This window comes from Schistocerca cancellata, chromosome 12, assembly GCF_023864275.1.
Source record: "Schistocerca cancellata isolate TAMUIC-IGC-003103 chromosome 12, iqSchCanc2.1, whole genome shotgun sequence".
NCBI lineage: Eukaryota > Metazoa > Arthropoda > Insecta > Orthoptera > Acrididae > Schistocerca > Schistocerca cancellata.
The window spans coordinates 126,329,241-126,350,407 of record NC_064637.1 but is presented as its reverse complement, the minus strand read 5'-3'; the positions used below and the strand labels follow the sequence as shown (position 1 = coordinate 126,350,407).

Sequence of the window (21,167 nt, the reverse complement as noted above, 5' to 3'; positions counted from 1 at the left end):
ATGACCTCGCTGTTTGGTCCCTTTCACCTCAAACAACCAACCAACCAACCGACAGCAGTGCCTTTTTCAACAACGTAATGCGTCATGTCACAAGGCCCGGAGTGGAATGGAGTGGTTCGAGGAACACAGTGGCCAGTTCCAGTTGATGTGCTGTCCCCCCCAAGTCGTCATATGTGAAACCAATAGAACACATCTGGGATGTGATTGAACGTGGCGTCAGAGCTCATTACCCCCTTCCCCGTAATTTACGGGAATTACGTGTGTGCAGATTTGGTGCCAACTCACTCCAGCGACCTACCAAGGCGTCACTGCTTCCATGCCACGTTGCAAGGTATCTCAGATATGCACAATAATGTTTGGTGGCCAGTGGAAGTGTTTAAACTCAGAAGAGTGTTCCTGGAGCAACTCTGTAGCTTGTGGGGTGTCGCATTGTCCTGCTGGAATTGTCAGAATGCACGATGGAAATGAATGGATGCAGGTGATCAGACAACATGCTTACGTACGTGTCACCTGTCAGAGTCAGATCTAGACGTCTCAGGGGTCCCATATCAGTCCGACTACACAAGCCCCACACCGTTAGAGAACCTCCACCAACTTGAACAGTCCCCTGATGACATGCATGGTCCGTGATTGATGAGGTCGTCTCTATAGCCGTACACGTCCATCCGCTCGATACAATTTGAAACTAGATTCGTCCGACCAGGCAACATGTTACCAGTCATCAGCAGTTCAAAGTCGGCGGTGACGGGCGCAGGCGACGCGTAAAACTTGTGCAGTCATCAAGGGTACACGAATGGGCCTTCGGCTCCGAAAGCCCATATCAAAGATGTTTCGTTGAATGGTTCGCACGCTGACACTTGTTGATGGCCCAACATTGAAGTCTGCAGCAATCTGCGGTAGGGTTGCACTTCTGTCGCATTGTAAGATTCTCTTCAGTCGTCGTTGGTCCCGTTCTTGCAGGATCTTTTTCCGGCCACAGCGATGTCAGAGCTTTGATATTTATCAGATTCCTGATATTCGCGGTACACTCGTGAAATGGTCGTACAGGAAGATACCCGCTTCATCGTTACCTCGAAGATGCTGTGTCCCATCGCTCGTGTGCCGACTGTAACGCCACGTTCAAACTCAAATCTTGGTAACCTGTCACTGTAGCAGTAGTAATCGATCTAACAACTGCGTCATAGGTGTGAGCCCCTCCACGCTCGCACAAGCATGGTGACCAACTCAAAAGGTCTACTGTCACCTCTGCATAGTTAGTATTTAGAATCAATCAAGGAGATCGCAGGAGCGAGGAACTGCGATGTTATCCGTGCGCCTGGGTAAGGTTACCCATTAATACGGGCGCATCTGGGTGATAGAAGTGGTCGAAAAAGCTCGGCAGAGTCAAGCTTGAAAGAAGAGCGGTTTAAAGGGCAGAGGAAAAAAAGTGCCAAGGCAAGTGCCAAGAGAAAAAAACCTCTGTGACAGTCATGTCCATTATAATTATCCGGGCTGTTATGCCGTGGTCGGTTGATGAATTCTGTGGTGATTCCCAACGTTTCGTCTCCGACTGCGGGAGACATCTTCAAGGAGGTCCGTAGCTTGATGGAAGGTCCAACACACACACTGGCTCGCTACTGACTGCCGCTAAATTCCGTGTCCGCGCGCCCCCGCGCCGCGGCGTGACGTCACGTGTTTTGAAAACGTCAGTGCAATTGGCCGCTGTCCGTCGCCGTCGATCGCCGTTGCCATCACCCAGTAGTGGGCGGGTGGTACACATCTTCTTTAACACCGGCTTCCATATACCGTTTAATTTGACGCCCTCCTCCTTTCGGTTGAAATTGAGTGTTTAGCGATTTCGATTGCCTCCCTGTGGAGCCTTTCGTAGTATCCGCTTGTGGCCGCTAGTACTTGCGTCTCCTCGAAACGAATATTGTGGTTCCCTGGCTGGAAAGTATGCTCCGCAACAGCTGATCGTTCCATTTCTCCTCTTCTACAATTTCCCTTGTGCTCTTCCAAACGTTTACAAACATTTTAGTGGTACCCACATAAACATCACCACAGCTGCATGGGATCCTATACACTCCAGATTTTTCCAATGGTTTGCGAGCGTCCTTGGCAGGCCTAAGGTATTCCTGTATCTTCCTGGTGGGCTTGTAAATTACGGTAATATTCCGCTTCGTCAAGATCCTCCCTATTCTTTCCGTTACATTTTTAACAAACGGCAGGAAAACCTTAGATTTTGCAGTAGCCTGTACGTCAGTATGATTTCTGCGTGGTTGCCTCAACGCACGTTTTATTTCGGCGGACGAATATCCGTTCTTCGTTAGTGCATTGTGGAGATGTTCCATCTCAGCGTCGAGCAAGTCAGGTTCACAAATATTTCTAGCTCTGTCCGCTAACGTCTTGATAACACCCCGCTTCTGTTGTGGGTGGTGGTTCGAATCCCGGTGCAAATAACGGTCCGTGTGCCTGGGTTTGCGGTACACTGAGTGGCCCAAACTACCATTTTCGTTTCTAAACACAAGCACATCGAGGAAATGTAGTTTGCCGTCTACCTCCTCCTCCATTGTAAACTGAATTCTTGAGTTTATACTGTTCAGATGTTCGTGGAACCGGCTTAGTTCCTCCCTACCATGTCTCCACAACACAAACGTGTCATCCACGTATCGGAACCATACATTTGGTTTCTTGCTGGCAGTACCTAAGGCCTGTTCTTCGAATTTCTCCATAAAGAAGTTTGCAATTACGGGACTTAGGGGGCTTCCCATAGCCACGCCATCCGTTTGCTCATAAAACTGTTCATTCCACTTGAAGTATGTGGTCGTCAAACAACACTTAAACAGCTCTAAAATATCGGCAGGAAAAATTCGATCCAGCTGTTCCAATACATCATTAAGTGGAACCATGGTAAACAGCGATACCACATCGAAGCTGACCAATATGTCCTCCGGCTGGACCACTATGGCATTCAATCTGCTGATGAAATGTGTCGAATTCTTTATATAAGAGTCCGAACGGCCCACATGTGGTTTTAACAGCGTAGTTGGGAATCACCACAGAATTCATCAACCGACCACGGCATAACAGCCCGGATAATTATAATGGACATGATATTTCCGGCCGTGAAAGTTTACATTTTAGTATACTCTGTGACAGTGTCAAGGTGGGCAGTAAGGGCAATAGCCGTTTCTTGCTATCTGCGACAGATCGTGCAAGGTAAGGTTATGTTAGCGGTTGGGTATCATGCATCAGTACCATAGAGGCAATGCCAGATTGTCATGGAATGATCAGTCCTGTCGAGGAGGTGAGCGCTGCTGCTGCAGGGCCGGCGATGTCTCCTAGGCCAGCTGCTGCTGCTATAACATAGCCATGTCGTTGTAGATTTGTCAGTTCGATGGTACTCGAAAGAACTGGCAGTGTGGTATGTGTTGGGAGTTTGTTTGTGAGTCATGTTTGGCTTCCCTGCGATTGCCAATTCTCATGGCAGAGACTCAGCTAGCAAGCTAGTCAATGGCTAATGTGGAGGGGCTCGCCTCATTGTGTCGTTTGCCTAGTTACGAAGTTACCATAGATGCTTAGTCCCTAAGGAGTGTCTTTGGGCGCTTGTGTTTCCATCTATGGTTGTGATCGTAGTTGCCCAGGTGTAGGATGTGTGGATTGTTGAAGTGACTTGATTTCTTGTAGACGTCTGGCCATTTTTTTGAATACCACCTGGAGAGTCTCCAGTTGGTATTCTCGGTGAAGGTCCGCTGTCCGTGTGTATCGGGGAGCATTGCTTATGATACGTAATACCTTGTTCTGTACTTTCTGGAGGCGATCCAGGTGTGTGGACGCTGCGTATCCCTAGACAGGAGATGCGTATGTCATCAACGGTCTAATCAGTGTCATGTGTAATGTCCTAGACACCCTCCTATTCAGCGTACTATTCCTCTTGAGCATAGCATAGAGTTGTTTGAGCCTCGCGTTTGCCCTGTCGTCGTGTGTTGTATGTGGTCCCCCCATGTAAGCTTCCGGTCTAGCCAAACATCGAGGTATCTGACTTTCGTAGTGAAGCGTATTGGGCTTGCATGTAGTGTAATTGGTCTGAAATTTTGGTGTTTGCGCAATAATTTCGGTCTGCGAGTGAACAGAAGTGCCTGTCACTTGTCGACGTTTACTTTAATACGCCACTTCTCCAACCGAGGCTCGACGGTTCTGAGTGCTGTCTGTAGTCCGTTATTAATGTTTGACGGTTTCCAGTCTTGCGCAAGGCTGGCTGTGTCATCCGCGTTGATGGCAACCGTCGTGTTTTTAACAACGGCGTCAGACGGTTTTTTGTCTTATATAGGCGTTGCAGACCGCAGCGCCGTGTTCTGCCTGTGTACGTATCTCTGTATTTGAATATTCCTGCCTATACCAGTTTCTTCGCTGCTTCAGTGTATAAACATTAAATTTCCCAGACTACACAGCAATGTCTGAAGACTCTATCCAGTGAAGCGCCAAATTGGATACTTCACGCACATTCTCGATGTCGCGGGGGAAACATCTTTTAGGACAGTCATTTACAAAGTGGCTCGTTGTCTGAAAGTCACCACACATACTGTGAATCGAAAAGCCTCACTTGTGAATTTTGTATTTTATCATCCCTTCTTCAGCCGGATATCTGTTCAACTGTACCTACATTTCCATAGCACGCTGAAAGCGTGGAACTTTATCAGTTGGGTTGTCAGTAAATTCGTGGTTCTGGGTTTCCGTGGTTTGCCACTCACATTTCCACTAAGCGTCGTGGCTGAACCCCGTGTAGAGAATTTGAACTCCTACTTGATATGTTGATCTTCTGGATTTGAGGCATTTGCTATGCAAAGAGGGACTGATTCGTTTTTAGAAACTTGGCAATGGTTGTAGAGAGCTGCCCTTCGATTATGGTGAGCTGGATACATATTAGACAGTACTGGCGGCCATGGCAGTGGAGCCCTGCCTTTCATAGACCGTTACCCTGAGTGCAACTAGACATCAGTTAGTACCCCCGGCCTCCGCCCCCCCCCCCTGCCGTCTTTTGCCCCCCCCTCCCCCACCTCCCCCACATTATTACCAACTTTAGCACCTAATTAAACTGATGGATGAAATACCTTTCTTGAAACATTTTTATTTTTAAAATGATGAAAGATGGATGACATTTAGTTTGTGTGTGTGTGTGTGTGTGTGTGTGTGTGTGTGTGTGTGTGTGTGTGTGTGTGTTTGTGTGCGTGTGCGTGTGTGTGTTGGAATGAACGACGAAGGAATTCTAGCTGCATCGCTAGTGCTACCCACAACGCCTTCTCAGACAAGAAAGCTAACTAGCCACAGTGAGGGCAGACACTTGTTACAAAACATACTTCCCCTGCATTACTCTTCTCCATAGCGGCACTTGCTCGACCTGCACACTGCAACCCCATGTAGAATCAACCAAGCTAAAATGTGTACACTATAATTACTGTTCGTAAATCATTAGGTTGCTGCACTCCTTACTTCTCAACTACCAGAAATTGGAAGACTTCTTCTGTTAATGCTTTGTGTCTGACCATAGCCACTGATTGTATCAGTAAAAACAATAATAATAATAATAATAATAATAATAATAATAATAATAATAATAATAATAATAATAATAATAGATACAGAGGTGACATATCAAGCTAAAACTAAACAAAGGTCACTACACTACGCATACATTGATTACCAAAAAGCGTTTGATAGTGTACCCCACTCATGGTTACTACAGATTTTGGAAATATACAAAGCAGATTCTAAATTGATACAGTTCCTAAACATAGTTATGAAAAACTGGAAAACCACACTTAATATCCAAACAAACTCTAATAATATCACATCACAGCCAATACAGATTAAGCGTGGAATATACCAAGGAGACTCATTAAGTCCTTCCTGGTTCTGTCTTGCTCTGAACCCACTATCCAACATGCTAAATAATACACATTATGGATATAATATTACTGGAACATACCCACACAAAATCACACATTTGCTATACATGGATGATCTAAAACTACTGGCAGCAACCAATCAACAACTCAACCAATTACTAAAGATAACAGAAGTATTCAGCAATGATATAAATATGGCTTTTGGAACAGACAAATGTAAGAAAAATAGCATAGTCAAGGGAAAACACACTAAACAAGAAGATTACATATTGGATAACCACAGCGACTGCATAGAAGCGATGGAAAAAACAGATGCCTATAAATATCTAGGATACAGACAAAAAATAGGAATAGATAATACAAATATTAAAGAAGAACTAAAAGAAAAATATAGACAAAGACTAACAAAAATACTGAAAACAGAATTGACAGCAAGAAACAAGACAAAAGCTATAAATACTTATGCTATACCAATATTGAGCTACTCATTTGGAGTAGTGAAATGGAGTAACACAGACCTAGAAGCACTCAATACACTTAAACGTTCACAATGCCACAAATATAGAATACATCACATACATTCAGCAACAGAAAGATTCACATTAAGCAGAAAGGAAGGAGGAAGGGGATTCATCGACATAAAAAACCTACAATATGGACAGGTAGACAATTTAAGAAAATTCTTTCTAGAACGAGCAGAAACTAGCAAAATACACAAAGCAATCACTCATATAAATACATCAGCTACACCATTGCAATTTCATAACCACTTCTACAGCCCTTTAGATCACATAACATCAACAGATACGAAGAAAGTAAATTGGAAAAAGAAAACACTACATGGCAATCACCCGTATCATCTAACACAGCCGCACATCGATCAAGACGCATCCAACACATGGCTAAGAAAAGGCAATATATACAGTGAGACGGAAGGATTCATGATTGCAATACAGGATCAAACAATAAACACCAGATATTGCAGCAAGCATATTATTAAAGATCCCAATACCACAACAGATAAATGCAGACTTTGCAAACAACAAATAGAAACAGTGGATCACATCAAAAGTGGATGTACAATATTAGCAAATACAGAATATCCCAGAAGACATGACAATGTAGCAAAAATAATACATCAACAGCTTGCCTTACAACATAAACTTATAAAACAACACGTTCCCACATACAAGTATGCTCCACAAAATGTATTGGAGAATGATGAATACAAATTATACTGGAACAGAACCATTATAACAGATAAAACAACACCAAATAACAAACCTGACATCATACTCACCAATAAAAAGAAGAAATTAACACAACTAATAGAAATATCCATACCCAATACAACAAATATACAAAAGAAAACGGGAGAAAAAATTGAAAAATACATCCAACTGGCTGAGGAAGTCAAGGACATGTGGCATCAGGATAAAGTTGACATTATACCAATTATACTATCAACTACAGGAGTCATACCACACAATATCCACCAGTACATCAATGCAATACAGCTACATCCAAACTTATATATACAATTACAGAAATCCGTAATTATTGATACATGTTCAATTACCCGAAAGTTCCTAAATGCAATGTAACATATACCGTACAGTTAAAAGGAAGTCACGCTTGATCAAGGTCCGCGTCACTTTCCATTTTTAACCAGACTTAACGTCTGAGAAAGTAAAGAAATAATAATAATAATACTGTTTACAGCAGTATAGTAGCTCTTATTATCTTCTGTGTCGTACTGTCAATTCAGGATGAAGATCGAAATTCGAGAGGCCCCCGTACTGGCGAAACAGCCGTTTAGCTTGAGGAGGAAGATCAGAGAGACTATAGAAATAGCCAAGCGACCCGGCAGTATGAATAGGGAAGACGGGTACCGACTCCCGGCGCCTTGGCTGCCAGCAGTGACAGCTTTACGGAAGGACAGCTCTCGCAGAGCAACAGGCGCGCGTTAGGCCACAGTTTTGGAGGGTACGCACAGCGCTGACGGCGCCCTACTCGACACCAGGCAGTCAGTAAGCAACGCTACGCTGTAGTCGCCGCTCAGTCTCCTATTCGCCGATTTCCATCAATGGCAAGCAGTAAAGGAAACCCCCAATGGAAAACGCCTATTTCCGCCAATGACAACACGCAATGCACAGGGCAATACAATGAACTCCCACAACCCTTCCTCCGCAAGCTCACATCCAATGACAGCACTCCTCCATAGTACATAAGTAACCAAACTAGTGCTCATTCAGCAGTTAGCAATACACCCTGAGGAAGGCGCCTTGCAACAGTCGCCGAAACGTCGGTATTTTATAGATGACAATTCGGCCTCAAACCCAGAAGTATTTTATTGACTGTAACAATGGCCACGGAAGCCTACGTTTACATTTAATTTATTTATCTGTTTCGAAGCGAGTAATAAAACAATTTCTGGACTACTGCAGGTACTATCTGAAACTTGCAGAAGCCTATTTTTTGGTGAGAGTTTTAGCGTTTCTTATGTATATGTCTCACTTTTATCGTCAGCAATATACGGCACAAAGATATGTCTGTAGTGGATGGACTATATGTAAAACCTGTAACCTCTACCGCAATAATGCTGCTAATTGAGAAAAGTATTTATTGATAACTTATGTAATCAACATTAGAGTCTTAGAAAATTGTGACGACCTTCTGAAAATAAATTAGTTTCCTGACTGAAACAGAATCGAATCTTTTAGTTTTTACCCCTCAGAAAATTTCATTTTACGCCTCAGGAGGTAAACAGCTTCAAAAAAGGGCTCTGAGCACTTTGGGACCTAACTGCTGTCGTCATCAGTCCCCTAGAACTACTTAAACCTAACTAAGAATATCACACACATCCATGCCGGAGGCAGGATTCGAACCTGCGACTGTAGCGGTCGCGCGGTTCCAGACTGTAGCGCCTACAACCGCTCGACCACTGAGGCCGGAGAGGTAATCAGGCCCCAGGTTGGGAACCACTGTACTAGAGATTATTGACAGTCGATCTCCAACACAGCATTCACAAATGGAGCAGAGGAGGAGGGAAAGAGATATTGGTACCAGAAATAGCTTCCGCCACACACCGTAAGGTGGCTCGCGTAGATGTACCAGGTGATCAAGAAGTCAGTATTAATGCGGGCCGTGGTGGCAGAGCGGTTCTAGGTGCTTCAGTCTGGAACCGCGCGACCGCTACGGTCGCAGGTTCGAATCCTGCCTCGGGCATGGATGTGTGTGATGTCGTTAGGTTAGTTAGGTTTAAGTAGTTCTAAGTTCTAGGGGACTGATGACCTCAGATGTTAAGTCCCATAGCGCTCAGAACCATTTGAACCAATCAGTATAAATTTGAAAACTTATTAAACCATGGAATAATGTAGATAGATGTAGATAGAGAGGTAAAAATTGACAGACATGCTTGGAACGACATAGGGTTTTATTAGAACAAAAAAAAATGACATACCCCATATTGCTAGACGCGTGAAAGATCTCTTGCGCGCGTCTTTTGGTGATGATCGTGTGCTCAGCCGCCACTTTCGTCATGCTTGGCCTCCCAGGTTGGGGTTACCTGAAGTCGCAAGTGTATCGTAATCGACCGACATCTCTAGGGATGCTGTAAGGCAACATCCGAGGCCAATGCCTCACCATAACTCTGGACATGCTTAACAGTGCTGTTCACAACATTATTCCACGACTACAGCTATTGTTGAGGAATGATGGTGGACATATTGAGCATTTCCTGTAAAGAACATCATCTTTGCTTTATCTTACTTTGTTACGCTAATTATTGATATTCTGATCAGATGAAGCGCCATCTGTCGGACATTTTTTGAACGTTTGTATTTTTTGGTTCTAATAAACCTCCATGTCATTCCAAGCATGTGTGTCAATTTGTACCTCTCTATCTGCATTATTCCGTGATTTATTCAGTTTTCAAATTTATACTGACATTTTGATCACCCGGTAGATGAAGTCCCCAGCAGCGCGTCGTGTGTCGCTGGGACGCCGCTGACCTGGCTGCCCGTGCCTGTGTCCAGGTGGCGGCCCTGCAGGGGGACGCGCTGACGTCATCACCAGTGGGCGTCAACACCAAGTCTCCGCTGGCGATCGCTCGCCACATGTGGAGGCAGACGGTCCCGCTGTTCAAGCCGCCATACCTGCTGTACACCGTCGTCGCCTGCTTCATTCAGTTCGGGCTCTACGCCAGGTGGGTGTCGCCTCCAGTTAACGTAGTCGTAAGGGTCTGATCCAGTCCAGGGACAGGTAACTGGCCCTGTTGCATCAGGAACACAAGTGTCATCAACTTTTGCCGTACATGTCACAGCTCTGAGCTACTCGACTATTCGTATCTGTAAGAGTAGCGTCCATTACGCTCCAGTACTGTTTACGGACCTGTTCGATGTTAGTGTCACTTTCACGTTTCATTCTAAGGTGATAAGCCCTGTGTGCACGCAATTCCTGAGTCCAAGAATATGGAACATGTTCTCACGTGTCTCTCTGACTCAAACGCTCGTTTTATGACACAAGCCAGTACATCTACACTACTGACCATTAAAATTGCTACACCACGAAGATGACGTGCTAAAGACGTGAAATTTAACCGACAGGAAGAAGATGCTGTGATATGCAAATGATTAGCTTTTCAGAGCATTCAGACAAGGTTGGCGCCGGTGGCGATACCTACAACGTGCTGATATGAGGAAAGTTTCCATCCGATTTCTCATACGTTGTTGTGATGATGCCTCGTGTAATGAGAAGAAATGTGTACCATCACGTTCCCGACTTTGATAAAGGTCGGATTGTAGCCTATCGCGATTGCGGTTGCCCTTATCGTGACATTGCTGCTCGCGTTGGCCGAGATCCAATGACTGTTAGCAGAACATGGAATCGGTGGGTTCAGGAGGGTAATACGGAATGCCGTGCTGGATCCCAATGGCCTCGTATCACTAGCAGTCGAGATGATAGGCATCTTATCCGCATCGCTATAACGGATCGTGCAGCCACGACTCGATCCCTGAGTCAACAGATGGGGACGTTTGCAAGACAACCACCATCTGCACGAACAGTTCGACGACGTTTGCAGCAGCATGGACTATCAGCTCGGACATCCTTGACGCTGCATCACAGACAGTAGCGCCTGTGATGGTGTACTCAACGATGAACCTGGGTGCACGAATGGCAAAACGTCATTTTTTCGGATGAATCCAGGTTCTTTTTACAGCATCATGATGGTCGCATCCGTGTTTGGCAACATCGCGGTGAACGCACATTGGAAGCGTGTATTCGTCATCGCCATACTGGCGTATCACCCGGCGTGATGGTATGGGGTGCCATAGTTTACACGTCTCGGTCACCTCTTGTTCGCATTGACGGCACTTTGAACAGTGGACGTTACATTTCAGATGTGTTACTACCCGTGGCTCTCCCCTTCATTCGATCGCTGCGAAACGCTACATTTCAGCTGGATAATGCAATACTGCATGTTGCGGGTGCTGTAAGTCCTTTCTGCATACAGAAAATGTTCGACTGCTGTCCTGGCCAGCCAATTCTCCAGATCTCTCACCAATTGAAAACGTCTGGTCACTGGTGGTCGAGCAACTGGCTCGTCACAATACGCAGGTCACTACTCTTCAAACACTAAGGTATCGTGTTGAAGCTGCATGGGCAGCTGTACCTGTACACGCCATCCAAGCTCTGTTTGACTCAATTACCAGACGTGTCAAGGCCGTTATTACGGGCAGCGGTGGTTGTTCTGGGTACTGATTTCTCAGGACCTACGAACCCAAACTGCATGAACATGTCAGTTCTTGTATAATATGTTTGTCCAATGAATACCCGTTTATCATCTGCATTTCTTCTTGGTGTAGTAATTTTAATGGCCAGTAGTATATATCTATATGACTATTTCACAATTCACTCATAATTGCGTGGCGGAAGATTTATCGAGTCACTTTCACACAATATCTCTACCATTTTTTCTTTGCCGTACGAAAACACCATATCTCACTGTGACTTGTAAAACCATGAAACCCGGTGTGGGACCTGCGCGTTGTGCACTCTGGAATAGGCAGCTCACCAGGTATACGCAATACATGTGTACATCCACTGCTCGCATACAAGCAGAACCTACTCTCATCGTTCAAGACAACAGAGCAACATGACACTCTCCAGTTGACTCTTTCATGATAAGAGAGTAGCTGTGCCCTGCGATATCCTTGTGATAGGCCGGCCAGAGTAATGCATGATCAGAGTCCTATTGCATATAGGCTGGCCAGAGGAATGCATGATCAGTCCTGTTGCATATAGGCTGGCCGGGGGAAAGCATGATCAGAGTCCTATTGCATATAGGCTGGCCAGAGGAATGCATGATCAGAGCCCTGTTGCATATAGGCTGGCCAGAGGAATGCATGATCAGAGTCCTGTTGCATATAGGCTGGCCAGGGGAAACCATGATCAGAGTCCTATTGCATATGGGCTGGCCAGAGGAATGCATGATCAGAGTCCTGTTGCATATAGGCTGGCCAGAGGAATGCATGATCAGAGTCCTGTTGCATATAGGCTGGCCAGGGGAAACCATGATCAGAGTCCTATTGCATATGGGCTGGCCAGAGGAATGCATGATCAGAGTCCTGTTGCATATAGGCTGGCCAGAGGAATGCATGATCAGAGTCCTGTTGCATATAGGCTGGCCAGAGGAATGTGTGATCAGAGTGCTGCTACCAGACAGCACTGAATGGTTATTGATTACACAGCAAGTGAAACATGAGCCAGTATTTCTTACTCGTCTGATGTTCAGTTGGCCATTGCTGTTGGCATCAATCTGGACCTGTGTCTGTCATCCAGAGCCTGGTATATAGGTGTGGACGTGTTCCACAGACCACTGTTGAAAGCAACGATACGCCATCTATACATTGTGCCCAACATGTGCTGCAGCCGATCAATACGTCCATCCATCTTTCTGCAGGCCGACAATGCAATCCTGTTCAGTTCAAATGGATGAAGCTGTTCAGTAGGAGTATGTACTCGTCGCCAGTGCATGGCTCTACCCTAGCGTGAATGATGCAAACACTACTCATCTCTAAACACTGGCAGTTACAGCCTGTAGAGTGAAAACAGAAGGGGTCACAGATAGCCCTTCTGATGGCTGATAACCATGACTAGAGAATCACTAACACTACATTCACTCAGTATCCACATATATCAATGAGCGTGGTCCTTGAGGGTCTTGGTTCAAATGGCTCTGAGCACTATGGGACTTAACATCTTAGGTCATCAGTCCCCTAGAACTTAGAACTACTTCAACCTAACTAACCCAAGGACATCACACAACACCCAGCCATCACGAGGCAGAGAAAATCCCTGACCCCGCCGGGAATCGAACCCGGGAACCCGGGCGTGAGAAGCGAGAACGCTACCGCACGACCACGAGATGCGGGCCTTGAGGGTCTTTCATGTACATCTACATCTACACTGCCAGAAGAAAACGCAAGACTCAATCACTTCTTAGTGCCCAGCACACCAGAAGAATGGAGCATCTCCGCCCTACAACTTCCCATCCTGAATTGAACAGTTCATATCATATGGTGAACACTGAATCTGTAAGCACAGGTTCCTGCTAATAGCCCATGTCTACCAGCAACAGTTTTGGACGTTAAACACACATATTCTTGAAACTTCCTGGCAGATTAAAACTATGTGCTGGGCCGAGACTCGATCTCGGGACCTTTGCCTTTCACGGGCAAGTGCTCTACCAACTTAGCTACCCAAGCACGACTCACGCTCCGTCCTCACAGCTCTACTTCTGCCGGTACCTCGTCTCCTACCTTCCAAACTTTACAGAAGCTCTTCTGTGAACCTTGCAGAACTAGCACTGCTGAAAGAAAGGGTATTGCAGAGACATGGCTTAGCCACAGCCTTGGGGATGTTTCCAGAATGACATTTTCACTCTGCAGCGGAGTGTGCTCTGATACGAAACTTCCTGGCACATTAAAACTGTGTGCCGGGCCGAGACTCGAACTCGGGACCTTTGCCTTTCGCGGGCAAGTGCTCTACCAACTGAGCTACCCAAGCACGACTCACGCCCAGTCCTCACAGCTCTACTTCTGCCAGTACATATATTCTTGTTGGAGCACAATAATGTCCCCAATCTTTCCAATCTTCAAGTGTCACAGCTATGCATAATAGGGAATGCCGTGATGCGAGCAATACCACTGATCTGACGTATACATACGATTTTCTCTGCAGCCACACCTTGGCCTTGGAAGCGTCATCGTTTCAGTTCCGAGGAGTTTGTTGAAATGGCCATTGGCTGATACTGTTGCAGTGTTCGCGTTGTGTCAGATTTGCACATGATGTGACGATGCAATTTCACATCACAAAATGGTTCACACTTTGGCTCCAATCGACAGGCAAACAGGTTCGCATTTAAACTTAAATCTTCTGACTGTTCCTTCCTCATCACAGAACTGAGAAATGTAGCTGATGCGAGAGATTCACCTGAGCCAAATTCAGAGCGCTGTGCATCAAAATCTACAGCTGCAGCTGCTGTGCAATGGATGGAGCAAAGTGTTCAGAGAATTCTTCGGCGAGATCTTTAGGTGCAACATTCCAGTACAGTGATCACACAAGAACTGAATGACAGCGAATTTTAAATTTGTATGATGTTGAGTCGAGACAATGTTCTGTTTGGAACTAAGGCAGAGACAGACAAATCTGCGGTTCCTGGCAGTCCTTTCTATTCTGCATCAGAGTTTCCGTTTTCAGATTGTTGCCTATGGGCACGAAAATGTGATACTGTTTCTTTTTGCTTCAAAAATACCATTATAGTCAAGTAAATATTAAGCTACCACAACACAAGGTGTTTAATATAGGTTAGGAACCAGAATCTTTTTCAGAGTACCGACTGTGCCTCCTGATTTAGTAAGTTATATTTATCTGGTGAAACTTCCATGCTAAGAGGCCATGGTTCACGTATAACACGTATAAAAGTACAATATTCTCTGACATTTCATCTTCAACTGCGGGAGACCTCTTCAGAGGTAAAACAGTCTAGTCGCTGTTTTATTCTGAAGGTATCTCTCGGACTCAAAGACAAAACATCTGGGAATACTTTAATACATCGACCATAGCCTCTCGCCTCAACAATTTAACTTTGTCTGCTGTGTTTAGTTTCAGTTCCACTTGCAATGTGCAGGGATATCACTGCATACCAGCACTACAGATGTGTACCACCCAAATAAACAAGAGATTCATTACACAATTTTCATTTTTTCGAGTTCATAATTCATGACTGGCTGGTCATATTGACCCATTCTTCATAAAAGCAAGTTGTGAAAAGTGTGAGCTAGAAACAAGCAGGTACTCATTCACAAATCATTTCTCACCTGTGCACTATCCTGCAGTTCCAACGGCTTCCTCATCTGGCTGCCAGAGTTGCTGAACCGCATGGGCCAGTACGGTGAGGCCTACCCCAACCACCCTGCCACTGTGTGTGACGTCATCGCCGTGCTGGCGGGCCAGCTGCCACCACCAGTCACTGTGGAACTGCTCCAGGCCAACTACTCCAGGTAAGCTCAGCGTGCGACGCGTAGGGTGAAGGCAGGCGCTCAGAAGCCATCCCTAGTGGAGCTGTTGGGTGTCTGCTCGGCTCTCGTCTGTTAGTGTCCCACTGAGGCATTCCATAAATCTCCTCGACATTGTGGTCTTCAGTCTGAATATTGGCTTGATGCAGTTCTCCCCTGCCCTGTGCAAGCCTCTTCATCTCTAAATAGATACTGCAAAGCATATACATTTGAACTTGACACCCACAGTCAAATCTTGGGCTCCTCCTAGAAGTTTTGTCCCATACACTTCTCTCTACCATCAAGTGGGTTATTTCTTCATGTCTCACAATATGTATTATCAGTTGAACCCATTTTTAGTCAAGTTGGGCCATAAATTTCTTTCCTTCTCGAATTCAATACTGAACCTCTTCGTTCTCTTCTAACTATCAAATCTTCTGTAGCACCGCATTTCAAATGCTTGTATTCTCTACTTCTCTATTCATATGAACCGTTGGTCTCCCATATAAGGCTACACTCCAGAGAAACTTTTAAAAAGGCTTGCTAACACACCTGTAATAGATGTTGTCAAACATCACCTTTATACAAAAACGCTTCTAGCTGTTACCAGTCTGCATTTTATATCCTACCCAGTTTGGCTATCAGTTACCCAAGTAATCAATTACCAATGGAAAAATACTTCTGCTGGAGCACAAAAAATGCGAATATTCCTCTTTAAAAGACTTCGACAGAAACTTGGGGAACCAGTTACCTCACTCACTACCCATATCATCTTGCTTAACAAATATTTTGGCAAGCGAACAATCCGCACTTTGTTGTAAATTCTTTTACCCAGTCTCTCTTTGTAGTTACGCTTTCATACTCAGCATCTCCCTGTCTATATGTATCTTTTACCCACAGTCTTCTTTTTCTCCCGTTTATTCGCAGTGTATCCCACTGCCACTGTTTCCTCTCCCACATACCCTGTCTCTTTTTGTCTTTCACTCTCAATGCCACTGCCTCCACCATATCTTGGGAGTTCAAAAATTCTGGGAGGTTCAACTTAGTTTTACCCCTACACTTATTTAAAATTTTGCTCCAAAATACGCCCTCCCCTATACCTACGTGTTATAGTTCGCAGGTCTGGAAGGGTCAAAACCTCCCTCCCCCCCCTCCCCAACCTATGTATGGTCTCCACTCTCTGTATTTTTCATTTCCACTATGTTCTCTGTCTTTTGATTCCATTGCTTCTGACTCCATTCCCCTCTCAGTTTCGTATCAGCGTACATACCGGTGCAGAGTGAAAATTCATTCTGGAATGACTGTTTTACATAGACTACATTATTTGAGCAGCTCTACAGATGTCGTAAACTAAAACACAATGTTGTATCTTTTAAAAGTTGCGAGTAACTTTTGTAATAACAATGTTAATAATTTAGCTTCTGCGAATAACTATCCAGATTTCAGCCAAATCGATGTGCACTGAAAAATGGTAAGTACGAATAAGATCAAGCGCAGGTCATGTAAGAGAAATTTACAGTCCCACACCAGCTCTAAATTGACAGTTGATGGTGGTAAGTTCCTATGGGACCAAACTGCCGAGGTCATTGGTCATTGACAGTTGGTATGGTACAATCACACTTCATTAATTAGCCAGTGTGTACGGAAGCCTGTCCTCATATTAAATCTTTTAACCCCATAACAGAGGTGCGTTTCAGCATTTTCATTATTTTCGGTATCTAAATCAATACTGTGCATTACTCGGTGAGTTGCTGTTTAAATGCCTCTGTGCGTACTGTAATTAGTTTAATCTTATTTTTATGGTCGGTATGACAGAGATATGTAGGGAGTTTTACTAATTCCTAGATTATACACGTAGAACTGGTTATCAGTTGGCTTTTGTGGGATAACTGAATCCTCAAGCACATGTCAGTTCAGTTCTTCCAGCATCTCTGAAAGCCAAACGAACCTGTTAACATTCATGCTGCCCTTCTCTTGATACATTCAATATCCCTTGTTCGTCCTACACCGTCCAGTCACACTGACATGACCACCACCTATATTTACTGTTAATGTACAATAACCACTCACAGGTGGCAAAAATAGCAGTGGAGGGTCAATAAACGGAATCGGGTGGACTGTGTGGAAAACAGTGCAGTTGTTGATGTAATGAAGAAATGCAGCGATTTCTCTGATGTTCAAAAGTGGTTCAAATGGCTCTGAGCACTATGGGACTTAACTGCTGAGGTCATCAGTCCCCTAGAACTTAGACCTACTTAAACCTAACCAACCTACGGACATCACACACATACATGCTCAAGGCAAGACCTGCGACCGTAGCGGTCGCGCGGTTCCAGACTGTAGCGCCTAGGACCACTCGGCCACTCCGGCCGGCTTCTCTGATGTCCAGAAGGGCATCTTCGTTGACGTTTTGGCCGTGGTTGGAGATGTTTCCGAAATGGCTTGGTTTGTAAAGTGTTCACGTGCCACCGCGGTTAAAGAATACCATGCACGGCAAAATGGCACTATCCAAAACTGGGTTCAAGGAAATTGGTGAGCCACGACTGGTGAATGACGGCTGTGGAGATGCGTGTGGGCGAATAGATACGCAACTGCTGAGCAAGTGCCATCCAGATGAACCTAGGGGATACCAACTGTGTCTCCTCAATGACCGCTCAGCAACCGTTGCTTTGTATGGGTCTCAGCAGCAGGTGCCTGGGTCATGCAACCATGCTGACAGCCATTCTTCGATGATGAAGGCTGGAATTTGCACAGCAATACCACAACTGGATGTCCACTGATTGGCTACAGTTTGTAGGGAAGCAGCCTACTCACGCTGTAGTAAATTCACATCAGTTTCCATTGTGTGCTAGCCAGTCTGCTGTAACTAGCTCTGACGTCATAAATGTTGCGCAATACCTTAAAAATCAAGCAAATGACCTAAAACTTTTCTAGCATGTCAGGAATAATACTAAATTAATGTGTGTTAAATATCAGTTCGATAACTTCAGCCATTTTCGAAATTTGGACGTTTTTCTAAAAAAAATCATTGGCGCAACAGAAAAGAGCTAGAAACTTCAAAATTTATATTTAGATTCATCTTTCATAATGATTTAATAAAAACAGTACTTTGGATTTCACAGATTAAGACTTTAGTGGAAATTCATGATTTTCTGGTTTTCGTCTCAAAACTGAAGAAAGCAAGATAGATTAAGTAGGCTAATAAATAAGGCTAGGATGTTTAGATTTAAATAGGTTGGAGGTCCGCTATGACTGTGAAGATGTGAAAAGTTTCTTTTGAATACCTATAAAATTATAGCGATAGCGGATCTCAAAAGGGCCAGTTCAGAGCTCATCTACTGCGTGCAGTGTAATTTAATTAATTCTCTCGCCCAAAATATTTAACTTAGCCACGTCAAAATTTTATTATCAATACTTACCTGCGTGCTGAATGCACGTTTAAATTAAGAGCTTCATCGGCCATCAGCAAAAGAAGCTATAAATTATTATGTAACTTGAAGTGGTGCGTTACTAGCCCAGCGGCTAGTCGGGAGAGCCGATTTGATCAGGCGTTCCCTTAGCCGTCCGCACCGCGGCTATATATATAAGAACGCTGCGCGAGGAAGGAAGGCCCCAGTTCTCTCCAGACGCTAAATAGCACGCCATCTGTGTCGAGAGTCGCGTCGCATTGGTATCACTGCTACAAACAGCCTCGGGTGCCGTATTAAGTTACTAGAGATGCGCGGAACCGTGAAAGCATTTCAAGTGAAGGGTTAATTCTGGGATGATTTTCATTATCTAGCTTCAGTTTGCGTATTGTCGTATTTTCACGTGCCGTCGCGGGACAGACATTCTACCAATTATTTAGCGTGGCGTTTGATGAAATATTCTCATCAAATTTTTGCGAGCATTCTTTTTAACATTTAATTCGGACATTTATAGTTGCATCAGCGCATTAGACTCTGAACTGCTCTGTTAGTTAGGTTGTAGGGATACTTGTGTTTTTATCAGTGAATTTCAGAATATACTCAACTATTTTGGAAAATCGTTTTTGATTAGAAATCCCGGACAATCTCCTAATTCCTCAGAGCTATAAACTGCAGCTATAATGGTGTTCTCAGATGAAGTGGGCACTAGGAACTCTAATTACGGCTTCACGTTTTGTTAAGTCACTTTCTGGGGGCTAAAAAGGTAAATAGAGAGCCAGTGTTGAGAACGGCGAAAGACAGCATTAACAACATTCTAAAAGCCTGAAACTGATTCAACATTCAAACATTTGTATTGCAAACATTTATACAGCAATTATTTTTATTTTCACGAGTTAACCGCCGCCCCACAAGTTGGCCTTTGTAGAGGAATCGTGTTTTATGCTCCTTCGGCACTCGCCTTTCTGGGTCACTATGCCTCATGATGGGCGAGAGAAATGTTGAGGGAGTGCGTGCAGTGAAACAGTGATAGCATTGACAGATGTTTAATCAAGCAGCCTTATAGGGTACCCTGGCTGGTCTCAAGCCACACTGTGTGTGTAAACACAGCTGACGTCAGAAAGCAACAATGCCTAAGCCACCCCCAGTGACGCCTGTTGTCCTCAGTCGTGGTAGCAGCTGCTGCAGTGCCTGTGCGCCACCAGATCTACATCTACATACATATTCCGCAATCCACCATACGGTGCGTGGCGGAGGGTACCTCGTACCACACCTAGCATCTTCTCTCCCTGTCCTACTCCCAAACAGAACGAGGGAAAAATGACTGCCTATATGCCTCTGTACGAGCCCTAATCTCTCTTATCTTATCTTTGTGGTCTTTCCGCTAAATGTAAGTTGGCGGCAGTAAAATTGTACTGCAGTCAGCCTCAAATGCTGGTTCTGTAAATTTCCTCAGTAGCGATTCACGAAAAGAACGCCTCCTTTCCTCTAGAGACTCCCACCCGAGTTCCTGAAGCATTTCCGTAACACTCGCTTGATGATCAAACCTACCAGTAACAAATCTAGCAGCCCGCCTCTGAATTGCTTCTATGTCCTCCCTCAATCCGACCTGATAGGGATCCCAAACGCTCGAGCAGTACTCAAGAATAGGTCTTATTAATGTTTTATAAGCAGTCTCCTTTACAGATGAACCACATCTTCTCAAAATTCTACCAATGAACCGAAGACGACTATCCGCCTTCCCGACAACTGCCATTACATGCGTGTCCCACTTCATATCGCTCTGCAATGTTACGCTCAAATATTTAATCGACGTGACTGTGTCAAGCGCTACACTACTAATGAAGTATTCAAACATTACAGGATTCTTTTTCCTATTCATCTGCATTGACATTTATCTATATTTAGAGTTAGCTGCCATTCTTTACACCAATCACAGATCCTGTCCAAGTCATCTTGTATCCTCCTACAGTCACTCAACGACCACACCTTCCCGTACACCACAGCATCATCAGCAAACAGCCGCACACTACTATCCACCCTCTCCAAAAGATCACTTATGTAGATAGAAAACAACAGCGCACCTACCACACTTCCCTGGGGCATTCCAGATGATACCCTCACCTCCGATGAACACTCACCATCGAGGAGTTCTGTTCAACACTTGCATATTTTTATTATTTTATCTAAAGGTCATTAAAGAATAAGGGTTAGAGATTACCGCCTTTCTTCCTTGGGAATTGATTTTTCACCGTCAATACGAACTACTCCCACAGGTTATTCATACACAATCTTCACGGCAGTCATCAGTTTTTGGG

At 44.6% G+C, this 21,167-nt stretch overlaps 1 protein-coding gene and 1 non-coding gene across 2 annotated transcripts in view; one reads left to right on the top strand and one right to left on the bottom strand.

Moving 5' to 3' along the window:
- The window catches only part of LOC126109515 (synaptic vesicle glycoprotein 2A-like), a 193,538-nt gene that overhangs the window by 164,192 nt on the left and 8,179 nt on the right, over positions 1 to 21,167 (top strand). The window contains exons 6-7 of the mRNA XM_049914536.1: positions 9,923 to 10,092; positions 15,287 to 15,451. Coding sequence (XP_049770493.1) covers positions 9,923 to 10,092; positions 15,287 to 15,451 — 335 coding nt within the window. The remainder of the gene's footprint in view (positions 1 to 9,922; positions 10,093 to 15,286; positions 15,452 to 21,167) is intronic.
- On the bottom strand, positions 13,882 to 13,956 carry Trnas-cga (transfer RNA serine (anticodon CGA)). Its single transcript has one exon. It is a non-coding gene; the product is annotated as a tRNA-Ser (tRNA).